The 15,681-nt window shown below is 51.7% G+C and overlaps 6 protein-coding genes across 6 annotated transcripts; 3 read left to right on the forward strand and 3 right to left on the reverse strand.

The window, feature by feature from the left end:
- The first annotated feature begins 14 nt into the window (after nucleotides 1-14).
- Nucleotides 15-1,920, forward strand: EDD37DRAFT_286781 (amidohydrolase-like protein). The gene has a single exon (XM_062811081.1). The coding sequence runs from the start codon at nucleotides 329-331 to the stop codon at nucleotides 1,637-1,639; it is 1,311 nt and encodes a 436-aa protein (XP_062673825.1). The 5' UTR covers nucleotides 15-328; the 3' UTR covers nucleotides 1,640-1,920.
- Nucleotides 1,921-2,707: 787 nt separating this feature from the next.
- Nucleotides 2,708-3,576, reverse strand: EDD37DRAFT_678008 (uncharacterized protein; the record flags this gene model as incomplete). The annotated part of the gene is made up of 3 exons (XM_062819623.1): nucleotides 2,708-3,050; nucleotides 3,128-3,210; nucleotides 3,235-3,576. 3 exons carry the CDS (start codon nucleotides 3,574-3,576, stop codon nucleotides 2,798-2,800), a joined length of 678 nt encoding a protein of 225 aa, XP_062673826.1. The 3' UTR covers nucleotides 2,708-2,797.
- A 1,396-nt stretch (nucleotides 3,577-4,972) lies between these two features.
- On the forward strand, nucleotides 4,973-5,978 carry EDD37DRAFT_656574 (uncharacterized protein; the record flags this gene model as incomplete). The annotated part of the gene is made up of 5 exons (XM_062818840.1): nucleotides 4,973-5,036; nucleotides 5,104-5,255; nucleotides 5,318-5,326; nucleotides 5,352-5,687; nucleotides 5,766-5,978. The coding sequence occupies 5 exons, from the start codon at nucleotides 4,973-4,975 to the stop codon at nucleotides 5,976-5,978; spliced, it is 774 nt and encodes a 257-aa protein (XP_062673827.1).
- On the reverse strand, nucleotides 5,956-7,099 carry EDD37DRAFT_286864 (uncharacterized protein). Its single transcript, XM_062811083.1, has 2 exons — nucleotides 6,786-7,099; nucleotides 5,956-6,727 (listed from the first exon to the last, which is right to left on the reverse strand). The coding sequence occupies exons 1-2, from the start codon at nucleotides 6,951-6,953 to the stop codon at nucleotides 6,146-6,148; spliced, it is 750 nt and encodes a 249-aa protein (XP_062673828.1). The 5' UTR covers nucleotides 6,954-7,099; the 3' UTR covers nucleotides 5,956-6,145.
- Nucleotides 7,100-8,175: 1,076 nt separating this feature from the next.
- EDD37DRAFT_286894 (uncharacterized protein) lies at nucleotides 8,176-10,334 on the reverse strand. Its single transcript, XM_062811084.1, has 2 exons — nucleotides 9,524-10,334; nucleotides 8,176-9,473 (listed from the first exon to the last, which is right to left on the reverse strand). Exons 1-2 carry the CDS (start codon nucleotides 9,994-9,996, stop codon nucleotides 8,324-8,326), a joined length of 1,623 nt encoding a protein of 540 aa, XP_062673829.1. The 5' UTR covers nucleotides 9,997-10,334; the 3' UTR covers nucleotides 8,176-8,323.
- A 1,299-nt stretch (nucleotides 10,335-11,633) lies between these two features.
- EDD37DRAFT_286921 (Nup93/Nic96-domain-containing protein) lies at nucleotides 11,634-15,317 on the forward strand. Its single transcript, XM_062811085.1, has 2 exons — nucleotides 11,634-14,067; nucleotides 14,119-15,317. The coding sequence occupies exons 1-2, from the start codon at nucleotides 11,700-11,702 to the stop codon at nucleotides 15,207-15,209; spliced, it is 3,459 nt and encodes a 1,152-aa protein (XP_062673830.1). The 5' UTR covers nucleotides 11,634-11,699; the 3' UTR covers nucleotides 15,210-15,317.
- The last annotated feature ends 364 nt before the right edge of the window (nucleotides 15,318-15,681 follow it).

The raw sequence follows: 15,681 nt of genomic DNA on the forward strand, positions 1-15,681 counted from the left end.
GAATGGACCCCCAAGAAAGGAACAAAAGATGTGCGGCTAACCTTGAGTGACGCTACTGGAAGTTGGCCGATCCCTCCAACCAAAGCGGGATCGGCGAATATCGGCTAGCCCAGGGCCGAGACGGGTCAGCTTTGTCTAGAATGATGCACCATCAGGTCATCTGTCCGTGTGGAGGAGGTTCCGTAAGGGATCTCCATACGGGTCGTGTACCTTCTGCAATCCTGACGCTCTTTAGTCGAAGGATCAATCAATATACGATGGACCGTATGGCCGGCGATACGACCTCTCACGCACTGGCAGGACATCAAAAGCTGCTTGGGACCATGAAATGGAGTTGCCAATCCCTTCCAGTACAGATGAATATGTCTTGTCCGGAGCACGATTGGTAAATACGCTGGATGGACATATCACAAACCATGCCTCCATTCACATCAAAGATGGCTACATCACTTCAATCGTCGAAGGAGACAATCACACGGAACCTGGGCTACCTGTGATCGATTTGAAAGGAAAGTATGTCCTTCCTGGGCTGATAGATTGCCATGTACATTTGGCAGCCGTGCCTGGGAGACATGGGATTGCCGAGTCCCTCATGCTGAGTCCAAGCACGTCCCTCCTCCACCAACCTCTTCTCTGCCAGGCCATGCTCGATCGAGGGTTCACAAGCGTCCGAGACTGTGCAGGAGCAACGGCAGACCTCAAGCAAGCCATTGAAGAAGGTGTGCATGCCGGACCGAGATTGTTCATTGCCGGCAAAGCGCTCTCCCAAACTGGCGGTCATGGCGATTTTCGAAAGCGCCATGAAGAGATGTCAGGATTCTGTGGCTGCGGCTCGGGAAGCAATTCCATGATAAGAATCGTCGATGGGGTCCCGGATTGTCTCAAATATGCGCGTGAAGAGCTGAGACGGGGAGCCGACTTCATCAAGATCATGTCGGGCGGCGGAGTCATCAGCCCAAGCGACCGTATCGACCAGGTGCAATTTTCGGACGAGGAAATAAAGGCCATTGTCACCGTGGCCACGAATGCGCGGACGTACGTCACTTCACACGCCTACACGCCAGAAGCCATTCAACAGGCCATCTCGCAGGGTGTCCGGTCAATTGAACACGGCAATCTGCTCGATGACGAAACAGCCCAGCTGATGGTACGGAGCGGTGTGTTTCTTACGCCAACGCTGTCAGCATACGACACTTTGGCCCGTCCCAAGTACTCAAAGCTGCTACCTCAATATGCCGTGGACAAGAATCAAGAGGTGCTCGACAAAGGGTTTCAGGCTATCAAGATTGCTTCCGATGCTGGTGTCACGCTGTGCTTCGGCTCTGACCTTCTGGGTCCGATGCATGAGGCGCAGACGTTGGAATTCGTTTTGCGCAGTCGTGTACAGAAACCGTTGCCGATACTGCAGAGCGCCACGGTGAACGCGGCGAGGCTCATACAGCAAGAGAAATCTCTCGGCCACATTGCTGTTGGCTTCCTTGCAGACATGCTTATCCTCAACTCGAATCCTCTGGAGGATATCACTATCTTGGCTGAACCGGATCACCACTTGCTCGCTACCATCCAAGGCGGCCGTGTAGTATCATCGCGTTGGTCTCGACTGCAGGTCAAACAGCATAGGCTGACCCAGATAGAGTAGCTGTAGTTATTTCATATCCCTAATTTACCAGGTGAATGTGGTCAAGGCTCCTGCTACTTTGCTACGAGCACCCGTTGAGCCGGTTTTTTCCCAAGAATAAGCGGTACTGTGTGACAGACGGACATCATCTTCAGAAAGAGGTTTCCAGTCGTTGTCTCTTTGGAGTCCTTTGTATACAAGGTTCTGGTAGCGTTCTTGATGCTCTGACTACGCTTAGCCGCATCAGATACCCAATCGAGTTGATGCTTAGGTGCTTGCTGTCTTCAAAATGGTAGGACACTGAAAATACCGTGATAAGAGTATCCCAGACATGCTCTCCATCAGATTCAGACGCTGCCAGTTATCCGCACTCGGATAGCACAAGCTTGTCACCGTAGGGTATCAGTTTGCCGTCGCGTGCTCGCTAACCTCAACCACGCCTCGCTCTTCCAGACAAGATGAAGCTACTCAGTGCGTGATGCAACGTGTAGCCCCACATTTTTCAGCTGATTAGCCCAAAGATACCACATCCCGGAAATGATGGCAGGCACATCCTACTCCGTTGAGGTCTAGACACTTATCGCTTATCGACGGCCAGGAGTGGGTTCAAATAGTTCTGTTTCATTGCAGATAGCTTTCAACAACGCAATTGAGCAATGGGTAATTGTTACATTCATCTTGGTTTGATATCTGTAGTCGTCGGCCAACTCTCCAAAGAACGTTTCCGTCGGCGAAGGTGTCGGCAAATCGACTCGTTGTACTTTCCCAACAAGACTCATCGGTAGATGACGTGCGCAGGGGCACCACGTTTAAACACCAGCACTTACCGGCTTGGGTGAAAGGGCACATTCGGCGGGTCAGTCGATCATCAACCTATCAACACACATTCAAGATATTGTCGCGGTCCTCGACTTCGACAATCTAGAGGACGTGATTTTGTGCGGCCACTCATACGGCGGCGCCGTGATGACGTGTGGCTGGTCGTATCTTTGAACGACTTCGAACGCTGATCTATCTCGACGCCATCGTTCCCGAGAACGGCGAGTCCGTCTTCGACGTCGCGGCCGTGGAGCGGACACTCCGCTATCTTCGATTGGCTCGCGCGCACGATGACCAGAGCTTGTTACTAGCCACGATGTCTGAAGATCTGGAGTCAAAATGTCTTCCTTAATTCATCACTCAACACTCGTGTTCGTCATAGACCTTCACCCCAAACTTCCACGTCTGTTCGAGCACCAGCTCTGAAAGGTTGCTATGCTTGACTTCGTCGAGTACGACGAGGTCGGCGTCGGCCCCGGGACTCAAGGTTCCTTTCACATCATGCAAACCCAGCATTTTGGCTGGTGTGTCCGTCACAGCCTTCAGAGCCACTGGGACCGCCACGTTGGACCAGGAAAGGAAATTGTTGACACATTGTAGGAGCGTGATGGAGCTATGAAGTATTCAACAATTAGCCCCGATAATACGGAGTATGGGCCAAGGTCACCAAGCAGTATGATACAAACTTACCTTCCTGCGATCTTATCAGGAGTCCCTTCTACTGTCAGAATGGTACCCTTCTTGACCAAACGACCACCATCATTGCTCCACTGCTAGATTCCGTCTGGAAGACCGACCAAGTGCATAGCATCCATCACCAAGATGAAGCCCTCAGGGTTCGTTCGGTAGGCTAAATTGACCACTGTTGGATGTAGATGAATACCATCTGCTATCACACCAACATACGGTCGCTTGGTCTGGTCGCTGTTGCCAAGGAGCCCAATGATCCCTGGCTGACGGTGATGCAACGGTTGCATCGCGTTGAACAGATGAGTGACCATGCTGGTATCTGCCTCAACAGCCCCACAAGCCTCTTCATAGGTGGCTTCAAAGTGTCCGAGAGAGACAATGATGTCTCGTTCGGTCAGCTCAGGAATTGACGCAGCCACATTGCCCACCTCTGGTGCTGCTGTGACCATCTTCACTCGAGGTGGGTGACCATCTTCACTCGAGGTGGGTGACCATCGATGCTAGACAGGTTGACATGTCCATAGCATGCCTCTAGGTCCTGGAATCCTTTTCCGGCAGAGAGAAGATTGTCTCGGTTATGTATTCCATTCTTGGTTCTGCTCAGAAATGGGCCTTCGCAATGTGCGCACAACGATTCACAACCTTGATCTGCAAGCCGTAGCCCATCACTAGGCCCCAGATATGGTAAGACTGTTTGGTAGGCCTCCGTCGGTTGGCTGGTCAAAGTCGGCAGATACGAAGTGAGTCCAGTCTGCACCAAGGCTTTATTGATCCGAATCAGTTCCTTGGGATAAATGATGCTGTCCTGGGGAAGGATCGAGAAGTTGAAGCCATAAGCACCGTTAAGCTGCACATCTATCAAGCCTGGAGCTAGGATACGCCCCTGGAGGTCGACCACATTGACCAACTCGACGTCTTGGGGTACTTCTTGGGCCGACAGGATCTTTCCGGTCTTCGCAGAAACCCAGATATCGCCTGTGGCTAGCTGGTCGCCCTGAGCGATCCTTCCGTTAACAAACCTGGTGGCTTTGGCTCCATGTCGTATGCTGTCGTCCAAGGGGAAAGGGCGAGGGAGCCCATGTCATGGTGCATTCAACAACCTGGTAATGTGAGCCGCTTCAGAGTCCAGAGCCAGCGATACGTCTTCGACACTGACGAGAGGTGACGTCGCCATCATGCTTTCAATTCGAGGAAAAAGGCTCAGGGGTGCTTGCATGTTTACAGTATCTGTGAGACAGCGAACTGTGGAGCATTCTCTACAGACAAGATTGTACCACTGACATGCCGAAATACTTGTAACGTTGCAGTGGAGACGATGCATGGTGGAAGTGGGTCTGTACCTGCTAAGACCAAAGATAACCATAGGAAACTGTCAAAAGCTTATATCAAATTACGGTTGCGAAAGGTGATACTTCACATGTCCATGGAAACCAACAGACAGAGGCGGATGCTTAGAAGTCTACTATCGAAAATTTCCCATGAACTAGCAACATGACTGGAACGTGGTTGCATTCATGGCTGACAGTGGCTACGGCCTGAAGAAATTGCGCAACGAAGGGTCGCCGACATCCCGATACCAGCCCAACATGCTGACAGCATGAATCAGGTGGACCCGCTTGCAACCGTTTCGAGACGGTCGAGCTTGAGAGACAATGCCTGTTGTGAATTGGGTGCTGCATAGAGCAAATGGAACGGTGTGCTCTCTCACTAAACCATCTCTTGGCCCGCGACCTTTGAGGAGAAAGACTACAGCTATTTCCCATCGTTGGCATCGAACAGCACCTTCGGAAACTGTTGTTACACCTGCCAGCTGTGTAGTGTCATTGTTACAAAGCCCATGACGCCATGATAGTCATCATTAAAGACGACCCTGAACGGGCTTCCCAGCACGTCGCCGAGCACATTATTCGTAAGTCTTCGTTTGATCAGGGTTCCAGATCTGGTAATGAGCCGAGCTGATTGGGCATGCTCCACAGGTCGCATCAATGCTTTCAAGCCGACTTCCTCCAAACCGTTCTTCGTCCTCGGACTTCCTACTGGCGACAGTCCCAAAAAGGTCTACAGCCTGCTGGTGAAGCGTCATCAGGCTGGAGACATCTGCTTCAGACACGTTGTTACGTTCAATATGGTCAGTTCTCTTCGTACCAACAAACGCTGTGACATCAACGCTGACCTAGACTGACGTACAAGGACGAATATGTGGGTATTCCTCAGGATCAGGCAGAGCTATCGCAGCTTCATGTACGAACATTTCTTCTCCCACGTCGATATCGAACCGGCGCACATCAACCTGCTCAACAGCAACAGCTTGGACAAGCACACTGAGTGCCTCGAGTATGAAGAGAAGATCAGGCGTGTCGGAGGTGTCGACTTATTTTTTGGTGGCATTGGACCTAATGGGCACATTGCATTCAATGAGCCCGGATCCAGTCTTGCATCCAGGACCAGGGTTAAAACTCTAGCCTACGAGACACTGCTAGCGAATTCTCGTTCCTTTGCTGGTGGTGTAAACAGTGTTCCCAGACTCGCCTTGACAGTGGGCGTCCAAACCATAATGGAGGTACGAGTCCTGTGCCTATTCCTGTGCGCATGTTCAAAGTATGAGATTACACTGACCAAAGTACCATGTACTTCATAGGCCCGAGAAGTCGTCATAATTGCCACCGGCGCCAACAAGGCCATTGCCCTTCAGAAGTGTATAGAGGGCGGCGTCAGCCACATGCAACCTCTCTCCAGGTTGCAGATGCACCCTCACGCAATGCTCGTGGTGGACAAAGATGCTACTCTCGATCTGCAAGTCAGGACTGTCAAGTACTTCAACAGCATCGAGACCGTCATATCTGGGACATAAAAACCTGAATATTAGAAATACCTGGCGTCGGTTGGTTCAGCCTGTGGACTACAATCTGTAAAAGTCGGTAAGGACAGGTATCATCATTTGGTAACAGCGTGCGTTTTTGAGCATCAAGTCCTTCCACCGAATCTAGACCAGCACCACTATCATCGTTCAAGCCTTATTCATGGAACCTCATTTCCAGTCACAGTTGTTCCATTCTTATTATGGTCTCCAGTCATCTGGACATCAGCAGTGCCATGCTGAATACCGTGGTTGTCAGCCGTAGCAGCACCTTCCTTCCGGGCTTTATAGAGGTACCGGACCACCACAACGACAGTGGTGAAGAACAGGAAGATCATCACCACATCGAGACCACGCTTGGTGGCGATGCTGTAGGCCTTCTCACCAAGCTCGGCCATGTCCTTGCTCGAGCCAGTCCTCAGGCTCGAAACTCCTCTGCCCTCCAATACCTCTCTGACTCGACGACTCTTGGTGTAATCGATACCAGGAAAGTAACACTCGCAGAATAACGAGTCGTACTGAATCCAGAACCCGGATCCGGTATCCAAAATTCTTCCAATTGGTGAACAGGCAGAGCAGACGCCGCTGCAATCATAGATCGAGGCCGCAGTGGCGGCGAGCCAGATAATGAGCATGAATACGTCGATTCCGACGACTGCCAAGAGATTGAAAGAGATTTTCTGGCATGATTTCGGTCCAGAGCAGACGATGAGGTAGATCACCGCTGGAAGTGTCAAAGCTGCCTGTAAGTTGAGAGGTCAGAACCAAGAGTGCCGCATTTGTGAACCTCGAAGGACTTACAGCAGCAATATTGAAGGCGAGCTTGGCCGGGATATGACAGTCGATGCTCTTCCAGAGAGAGGCTCCATCCCCAGTCACCCCAAGGATGGCGATGGTGAAGATCAGCTGGAGGAGGCGAGCAAACCAAAGGTAATTGTCACGACGCGCACGAGTAGTGTCAACCATCATGTAAATGACAATGAAGAACTGGAGACAAGTCTGCTTGACTGTGATAAAATGGTTGTCAGGCTGGGGCAGGAGAAAGAGACAGAATTGTTGCCAGTCCTTCTTCAGAGGTTTTTATAGTCTCCAGCCTAACCATCGAGAATCAAGAGTACCAGTGTTTATAAACAGCCCTGGCCCCTGAATGTTTCTGGGGTTCCCCATGATCAGGCTGTGCCATGTGGTAGTCGCCCATGAGGAGCCAGGCTTTAGTCAACCTTCTCTGGGTGCCTGGAGGGCGTGCGTTGTTGATGGCTAGTCACAGAACGTCAAGCGAACCCCTTGCAGCCATCATTGAATATGGCTTTTGATGGTCGTTTTGTTCGAGATCAGTTGAGAACTCAAAGCTAGCATCTTTGCGCCGATCAATTGTGACTTTTCCTGATTCCAGTCATGTTTGAATGTTTGGACGCGAGTGAGTTGTGATAGCCAGCCTCAAAGGCAGCGTCTATACCCAAAGGGGTAGGTTATTACTTGTTTCACTCTCAAAGTTTGAATTCTGACTCTTGCTCGAAGGAGGATAATCTCACAAATACGAGTTCCCCCTGTTCAGCCTCACGCAGGTCTGGCCGTGCGCACACGAGGACCGTTAGCGAACCCCACATTCTCAGCCTGATGGTGATATTTCTCCCCACAGTCCACAATCCTTGTGCAAGGCTCACCGTTAGTCATGAACCGACATCACAGTCTGGGACCTTGAAATGGCTTGAGCACCTAGGGCTCTCACGCCCGAGGCTCATTTGACTTACTATGGATGTAAATACGTCTTCCCCGAGAAGACAACATACATCAACAAGGCTCGGCTCAGCTGCGCTACTTGGGGGTGTTCCGGGCCACACTTGCTAGCCGATGCTTAAGGGGCCGGAGTCGACGCCACAAGCGATGGACAGGATTTTGCTTCGCGCTAGCATGCGGAGTACCTCGCAGACGACCCGTCAGGACCGTACTGCCTCACAATATGTCTTACGGGACAGCTTAGCGACTTTTGGAATGTGCCAAAAATGTGGCGCCGCAGAGGCTATGTATATGGTAGCGAGCTGAAAGATCAGAAGTAGGGCGACCATTAGTGCGTGCCTCATCACCGGCATGTTGGGGAAATCTCATCCAGGATCTTGCGGCATCGAGAACTGTGGACTGCTCCCTTAGGAGTTTGACCCGCGTCCCTGATTTCAGGTATTTGACAAGAGCCATCCAAACACTCAAGAACATAGCTGAGAGAAACTTGAAATGAGTCGCAAAGTCAACATAAACGCCAACGCTCGTAGACTCTTCCGGCCTCCCCACATATGATGTCTTCAACCCTCTCGTAATCTGAAAGGATCTCAGTGGTCGCGTGCCTAGATATGGTCCTGTAAGAGCGGCTGCATCGACGGTCCACGAGAAACAGCAGGTCGTGCAGGAATGATGTGTGGTTGAACTGGCACTTGAGCGGCGCGATTTTCTTCCATAGGCTGGCCTTGTTCAGAGCCAATGCTGTCGTTATCGCTGCCATCCGTGTATCGGTAGTCTTGGACGCCGTTGGCTTTGTACCTTGTGGCTACAGGTATCAAGGTATCCCGTACAGTGACTGGGATACTGTCCATCAGGTGTTCTGAATCCCAACCATCTGTAAAACCAGCTCCTTGAAAAGCCTTGCGCTGCAGCTGAAGTGTATGGTCGGCGATGCGCACGATTTCGCGGTAGTCGTGCTTGCCATCGAGGCCACGCCAACGGCGGAAACTACCCAGAAGCGGCTCCACGATCCATGAGAGTAGAATAATGGTACTGCCGACACAAATGACGATCATCAGACCGAGGAAAGAGAATGATTGGTAACCTCCAACGTTCCGAATACGCTGGTTGGAGCACTGGTCGAATGCTGCCTGGTCTTCTGCGTTTTGGCTGCCCGGTGCAGGTGAAACCACTGAGCCTGTCGGTCCTAAGTCGGCGACGTTGGCAGCATACTCGACCACGTAGGCCTGCAGCTTGGCAAGCGAGGTGGCGAACCAGCCTTCCATTTCAATTTGCCATTGGTTGGCTGGGAGACCTGTACTGATGAAGTCGAGCACGCGATCTCGGGCGAGGAGTGCCGTACTACCAAGACCATTGACCGTGTGGTATGTGCTTGTCAAGATTAGGGCAAGAGCAAGCCGTCGCGCAGTTACCAGCTGATAGGCATTCAACCCGAGCTCAAGGAATCCGTTGCGGAGATCCTTCCCACTTCCGAGTATGGTGCAGTCGTATGGAGAGCTGTTGGGGTTGCATAGCTGGTACTGGTCAATGCATGCCATTACGTCCACGTATTGGTCTGGGCCCCAGAGAACGAGGTCGATAGCCGAACTGGAGTCGTTGAACAACTGGTTGGACGACAGCCAGGGATCTGCAACCGACGCCAGATACTGAATGCTGTTCTGGCTGAGAAAGTGGGCACTGACATCGGCATTGGACACGTTAAGCGCGGACACCGGATACCAGGAAGTTTGACCACCATCGAGAGCATAGACCGGCCTGACCACTGTTAGTACTAGTCTCCTCCGAGACACCAGGTGGGTACCTACGTTATCTGATATCCCACAACGTCTGCGCGCGTGTGGGTTTGATATTGGTACGTGTACCCACTGACACCATCTATGGCACCCAAATTGTACTGTACCGAAGGATAGTCAGGATCTGTGTTGTTGATAAGTTGGACATACTCTTTGACACGTAGTGGCGAGCATGTCACCACGTTGCGCAGAAGAACTCGATTTGAGGGTGCCGCATTGATGCCGAGGTATCGATCGGTATCGAGATAACCAGTATCCATTTGCAACGCTTGTCCAGAGCCAGTGATGCAAGAGTTCTCGCCCGATGGGTCGGCACCAAAAGGACATGCAACCATTGTGGAGGTGTAAGGTAGACTCTGCACAGGAAACAAGGCGCAATCGCTGAGGGTGGTATTGGCTTGGTAGCATGTTTTCGCATATTGACCTCCCGAAATCGTGTCGTTGGTAATTTTCAAGTTTTCAGCTCGTTGGCCTCCCTGCAGCATTGTCAAGACAGATCACTTCTCACTCCCAGAAGAAGCTCGGTACAAGTCCAAGTCAAGATGTTCAGTCTTAGTCTCTTGGTACCTCTTCTCATGCTGCCACAGGCGTACGCTGTCACGATAACTGCTGCGCCCAACATTCAGCATCTTCACGCTCGCCAGGGTGCTTCCGCCGATCCAGGCTCGACATCTTGCGACGTGTGGTTCAGTATAGAGGCATCCTGTACAGCTGCCACGTCAGACTTCCTCAACTTGGCCTTCAGCCAAGAGGCTAGCTGTCTATGCTACTCCGGTACCGTCTGGCAGCCCAGCGTGTTTGACAATGCTTTCCAAACCTGCCTCGACCACCTGTCGACCGCCAGTCCGAGCGCATTCTCTGCCATGGGAGGGACAGACGTCCCCAGCACGCCTTGTGCAGAGGTAGGAGACGTCGTCGCAACTCCTGCTCTTCTCACCAGCTCCTCGGCGACGACTGTTGTGGGGAACTCGGCTGCATGCGACTCGTGGAATGCGATCGAGTTCTCCTGCTCCGAGACGATCTCCTCATTTACAAATCTTCCATTCAGTGTGGAAGCTAGCTGTCTCTGCTATTCAAGTTCAACATATGCGCCATTCATATACGATGACTACCAGGCCCAATGCCTCGCCTACTTGTCGACCGCATCAACAAGCTTCTACAGTTACCTCAGCGGAGATGAGGTTCCGCGTGCCCCCTGTTCTATAGTTGGAAACGTCGCTAGTGGTCCTGTGGCAGCCACAACAACTACCGCAGCTCTGTCCGGCTCGTCTACTGGCGGTAGAAGTTCCTCACCAGCGCTGACCAGCTCGGTCGCCTCCGTTACTTCTTCCAACGGCTTGACAACCACAGTTCCCACCACCGTTTCGAGTTCGCGGGCAGCTGCCCTTTTGTGTCGCCCAGTTGGTACAAGATTTCTTGTTTTGTTGGTCGTCACCATGGCTGTGGTTATGCTCTAAAAGCTGTAGACCAACACGATGAAGCTGCTACCCTTGTGTGGTCAGGAAGAGGATACCGTTTCTTGGCCTCGTCGACCACTCAGCATACTCAGGGTAGCTTCGCGTGATGTTATCCGTAGTACACTCTTCAAAGACTCTTCAATGCTTCACCTTGAGGGCCGGTGCGAAAGCATGGTCGATATCTGTCTTCAGGAGATATCAGACATAGCACTCTCAAGTCTTATTCAGTCATCATCTCCCACCTCATCATCGTCGTCCATATGCTGCCTTGCAAACGGACTTTTCGCTCTCAAAGTCGTGCCGGACCTCTCCGGGATAAATGGAATTGGCAGAAGCAAGATTGCCAAACATCCGAGAATGGTGCTGGCCGAGCTGTACCCCCTGAAAATAGTCAGAGATCTGCATTCATAGAAAAGGGACAAACTGAATGGTGGACAGCGCGAGTGGTCTACTGCCATAATGGCACTCGAGCTGGCTGTCCATGAGGTCAAAGGGGTATAAATGGGTGGAAGAGGAGTGAAGTTGTCGAGACATGTTAGAGCCTTGGTGTTGAAGAAACAAGGCTGAAGTGAAGCCTCCAAAAGCGGCAACTTGATTTTGCCAAGCCCGGACCTGGGGACGCGCCCTCCAAAAAAGATACGCGACGGCATGTCAACTGCGGGTGGTTCCAATTCAGTGAGCGACCCAGAGCTTGGGTGTACTGGTCAACAACCACATCCGGACCAGACACAATGTCGCTCTTTGGTCAACCTCCGTCGGGTCAAGGAGCCGCGAACAGCCCTTTCGCTGGCTTGAACTTGAGCACTCCTAGCACAGATGCGCAGGGCAAGCGGAAATCAATCTTCGATGCCTCCACCTCGCAGCAGCAGACGTCCCAATCCTTCAGCTTCCCCAGTCTCAATACCAACACGACCACCACGACAGCAGGCTCCTCTGGAGGACTGTTCAGTCTAGGAGGAGGCCCGGCAAAACCATCAGCTCCGTCTCTTTCGTTCGGGAACACAACTACCACCACCTCTGCACCATCGACAGGCTTGTTCGGAAGCACAACCGCAACCTCTGCGCCTTCCACCGGCCTATTTGGGACAGCCGCTACCTCCGCACCTTCCGCTCCTTCAACAGGGTTGTTTGGAGGGCCATCCACAACCACTTCCCAGCCTGCACCTAGCACGTCCTTGTTCGGCGCAGGCACATCGACGGCACAGCCAGCGACCTCCGCCTCTACGTTCGGAAACACCCTCTCTGCAAGCACGGCAGCACTTGGGGCTTCACAGCCTGCAAGTGGTGCTCCTTCTCAAGCTCGAGATGCTGCATACTTTAGCAGTCTGTTGGAAAGACAGAAGAAAAAGCCCAGGTTAAAATCTGAAAACAATGGACGTGCGTCTCAGTTGTCAGGTCTGAACATGGACTTGGGGGACTTGGCTCGACGTGCGCAGGAGATCAGACAGCGTGGCCCGAAACAAGCGGATGCCTTCACGGACAGTCGTGCGCATTATCTACTGGCTGGTTCGGGAATAGCACCTGGTCAGGCCTACAAGGATTTCCAAGCCCTTGGTCCTGATGATACCGCATCAATCTCCAGAAATGTGGCACAAAGCTTTGCTGATGAGTCAAGTGCTCACTTGAGAGACCTTCGGACGAAAGGCCGTGATGCAATGCTAAGGGAGAGCATGGAACGTGTCTACAAGGAAGTCGACCACTTCATCGAAGAAAGCTTGGGTGTCGATTTTGAAGAGCAGAAGATGAGAATCATGGAACATTTTGGTCTTGCTCCTCCAGATGATGGGGATGATCTCGGGAAACCGAAAGGTGGTGGCTTTGGCAGGTCGAGGAAGAGTAAGGAAGGACAGCCTGGAGCATCCCAGGGGGCAAGAAGCATTTTCGGTCGTTCTGCGATGGAGAAGTCCATGATTGGGGCGCCCGGCTCTAATGCAGGAACGACCTCTTTCTTTAAGGGTGAAGGCGCTGGGATCAGTCTCGGCAGAGGACAAAGCCTACGTGATCTGCGAGACAAGGAAAAGGCCTTCATTGAAAAGGTACAACAACTCAACAATGCGCAGCTGCAGGACGAAAGCTATCAACTGCTACAGAACTTTGCGGCAGCAGAAAATGATACCGCTGGAGATGGGCCCCGACAACTGATCGATGCATATCATGCACTTCGAGAAATCACAAAAGAAGGAAACTCCCCGATCAGAGAGCGAGAATATGCCCAGGCATATTTAGATGAGAACGAGGGTGCAAGCTACCTGAAATTGAAGAAGCAGATCTTGAAGGGTTCTCGAAGCTATCTGGAGAAGTCCTTCTGGCAAGAAATGAGGGGCATGATCGAAAAGAATGCTCGGGAAGCCGCTCTAGGCGGACAACCTTCTGTGCTCAATATTGTACGCGCATACATCCGCATACGTGCTGCACGTCGCGATCTGGTGCCTGACGGTGCAGAGCTGCAACAGATTGGCGGTGAGAACGGCGACTATTGCTGGGTACTCATTTTCTATCTGCTAAGGTGTGGATTTGTCAAGGAGGCAGCAGACTACGTCAAGAATGACCCTGCGTTCCAGTCGATGGACAGACGCATCATTTCTTACGTGACAGCCTATTCGGACAGCCCAGACGGACGATTACCCAAAGGAGTGCAGAACATGATCGACAACGAGTATCAGAAGCTTACCAAGTTGGCACCCAAGAACACCGTCGACCCTTACAAGATTGCTTGTTATAAGGTCATTGGTCGCTGCGACCTGACGGTGAGAAACCTGGACGCAGTTGGTCAAGGAGTTGAAGACTGGTTATGGCTTCAATTCAACCTTGCTCGAGAGACTGGCCGTTCGGAGGAACTGTCGGGCGAGATCTTTGGTCTGGACCAGCTTCGCGAAACTGTCTCCGAGATTGGACAGAAGCATTTTCAAAAGACCCAAACTGAAGCTTCTAGTGCTTATGGCACTTTTCTCCTGATGCAGGTGCTTGCGGGCATGTTTGAGCAAGCAGTCGAGTATCTGCACAGTTTCAACCCTACCAGTGCTGTGCATCTTGCGATTGGTTTGGCCTACTATGGGCTGTTGAGGGTTGCGGACTTCTCTGTTGCCGGTAATGAATTGCGTAAGCGGTCCATGCTCCGAATGATCAAACAAGTGCTGACAGACTTTATAGTAACCTACTCGACCACACAATTACCCCAGATCAACTTTGTCCCGTTAGTGGCCTATTACACTGCGACATTCCGAACAGCTCTTCCCGTTGCTGCTGTGGACTACCTTTCCATGATCTGCTTGAACTCCGATTTGCAGCCTACAAGTCTTGGTCTGGTTCATACCAATGCTTGCCACGAATGTTTGAGGGAGCTATGCCTGGAGACTCGCGAATTTGCCAAGCTTCTCGGTGATATTCGTAGCGATGGGACCCGGATCCCTGGCGCCATCGAAATTCGTGCAGAATTGATCCATCTGGATTCGCGAGAGGAGTTTTTGAGGTCTATCACAAGCCAGTCGGCTGCTATCGCAGATCAACGAGGACAGATTTCTGATGCTGTGCTGCTTTACCATCTGTGTGAGGATTATGACAACGTGATTGCTGTCCTGAACAGGGCTCTTGCCGATGCAGTCACCTTGGATTTGGGAGAATCCCCGATGCAGCTGCAGCCATTGAAGCCACGACGACCAGATGGACAAAGCGAGTCATCAGCCAGTGCTCAGGGTAATGGTCCACAATCATCACTATCATTGACACAATCCACCTCATCTCCGATCGAGTTGGCTCAGAATATGATCTCCTTGTACAACGACAACGCAGCCTACTACAATCGAATCTCAAGTCCAAATCGAAATAATATCAGCATCCTGCTTCAGCTACTGGCTGTGAGATCGAATCTGGAAGCTAACCCACCCCGCTTCATGACAGCTTTGGAGACATTGAACGACCTCAATATCCTGCCACTAAGGGCAAACGGGTCGATACCTGTTATTCGCGCCGCAGCTGATGCATTCGGCAATCTTCCGCAGCTTCTCGCACGATGCGCTGGAGTGAGCGTCGTTTGGGCCGTGCGTGCAATTGGTGGCGAGAGAGAGAACATTGTGAGAAGCGGACGATGGGAGGCAGGGTATGGAGATTCAGATGGCATGAAAGATCAGTTGAGCGAAATGGCGAAGGACTTGATGGTGTTTGCCGGCTTGGTCAAATACAAATTGCCAGGTCGTGTGTATGATATGTTGACCCGCGCTGGCGGCGATGTTGGTGCGTTTTGAGGACGATCATGCGACGATGGTCTTTGATCAGCAGAGCTAAACACGAGAAGTCATGATTGTATTGCACACCTGAGTAGTCAGACAATAGCGAAGCGCCTAGGACAGGGGAAGCACGGCAGCCTGTTTCCACACATGTGGCATCGTCTGACAGGCATTCGACCACATAAGTTTGAAGTCAAGCAAATTCACGCCGGCGGTCATCTTGTCTACAAGCCATGCACCATACGATGGTGCTGATGACCACCTCCCAGTCAAAGGCTGGAGCTGTGTTAATGGGTGCGAAAGATCCTGTATCGACAATAAGGACCGATTACTATTTAAATCCGAAGAAATACATCTTTCAGACAGTGCCAGTAATTCTGGAAACAGGCTCGACGGATAACACAACAAAAGTGGACGCGCCAACCGTGGACTTGATGTTGGTGACTACATACACCAGGCTGTTTTGAAGCTATGAATCCTTAAATCAACT

This window comes from Exophiala viscosa, assembly GCF_022695815.1.
Source record: "Exophiala viscosa unplaced genomic scaffold EDD37scaffold_2, whole genome shotgun sequence".
Lineage (NCBI taxonomy): Eukaryota > Fungi > Ascomycota > Eurotiomycetes > Chaetothyriales > Herpotrichiellaceae > Exophiala > Exophiala viscosa.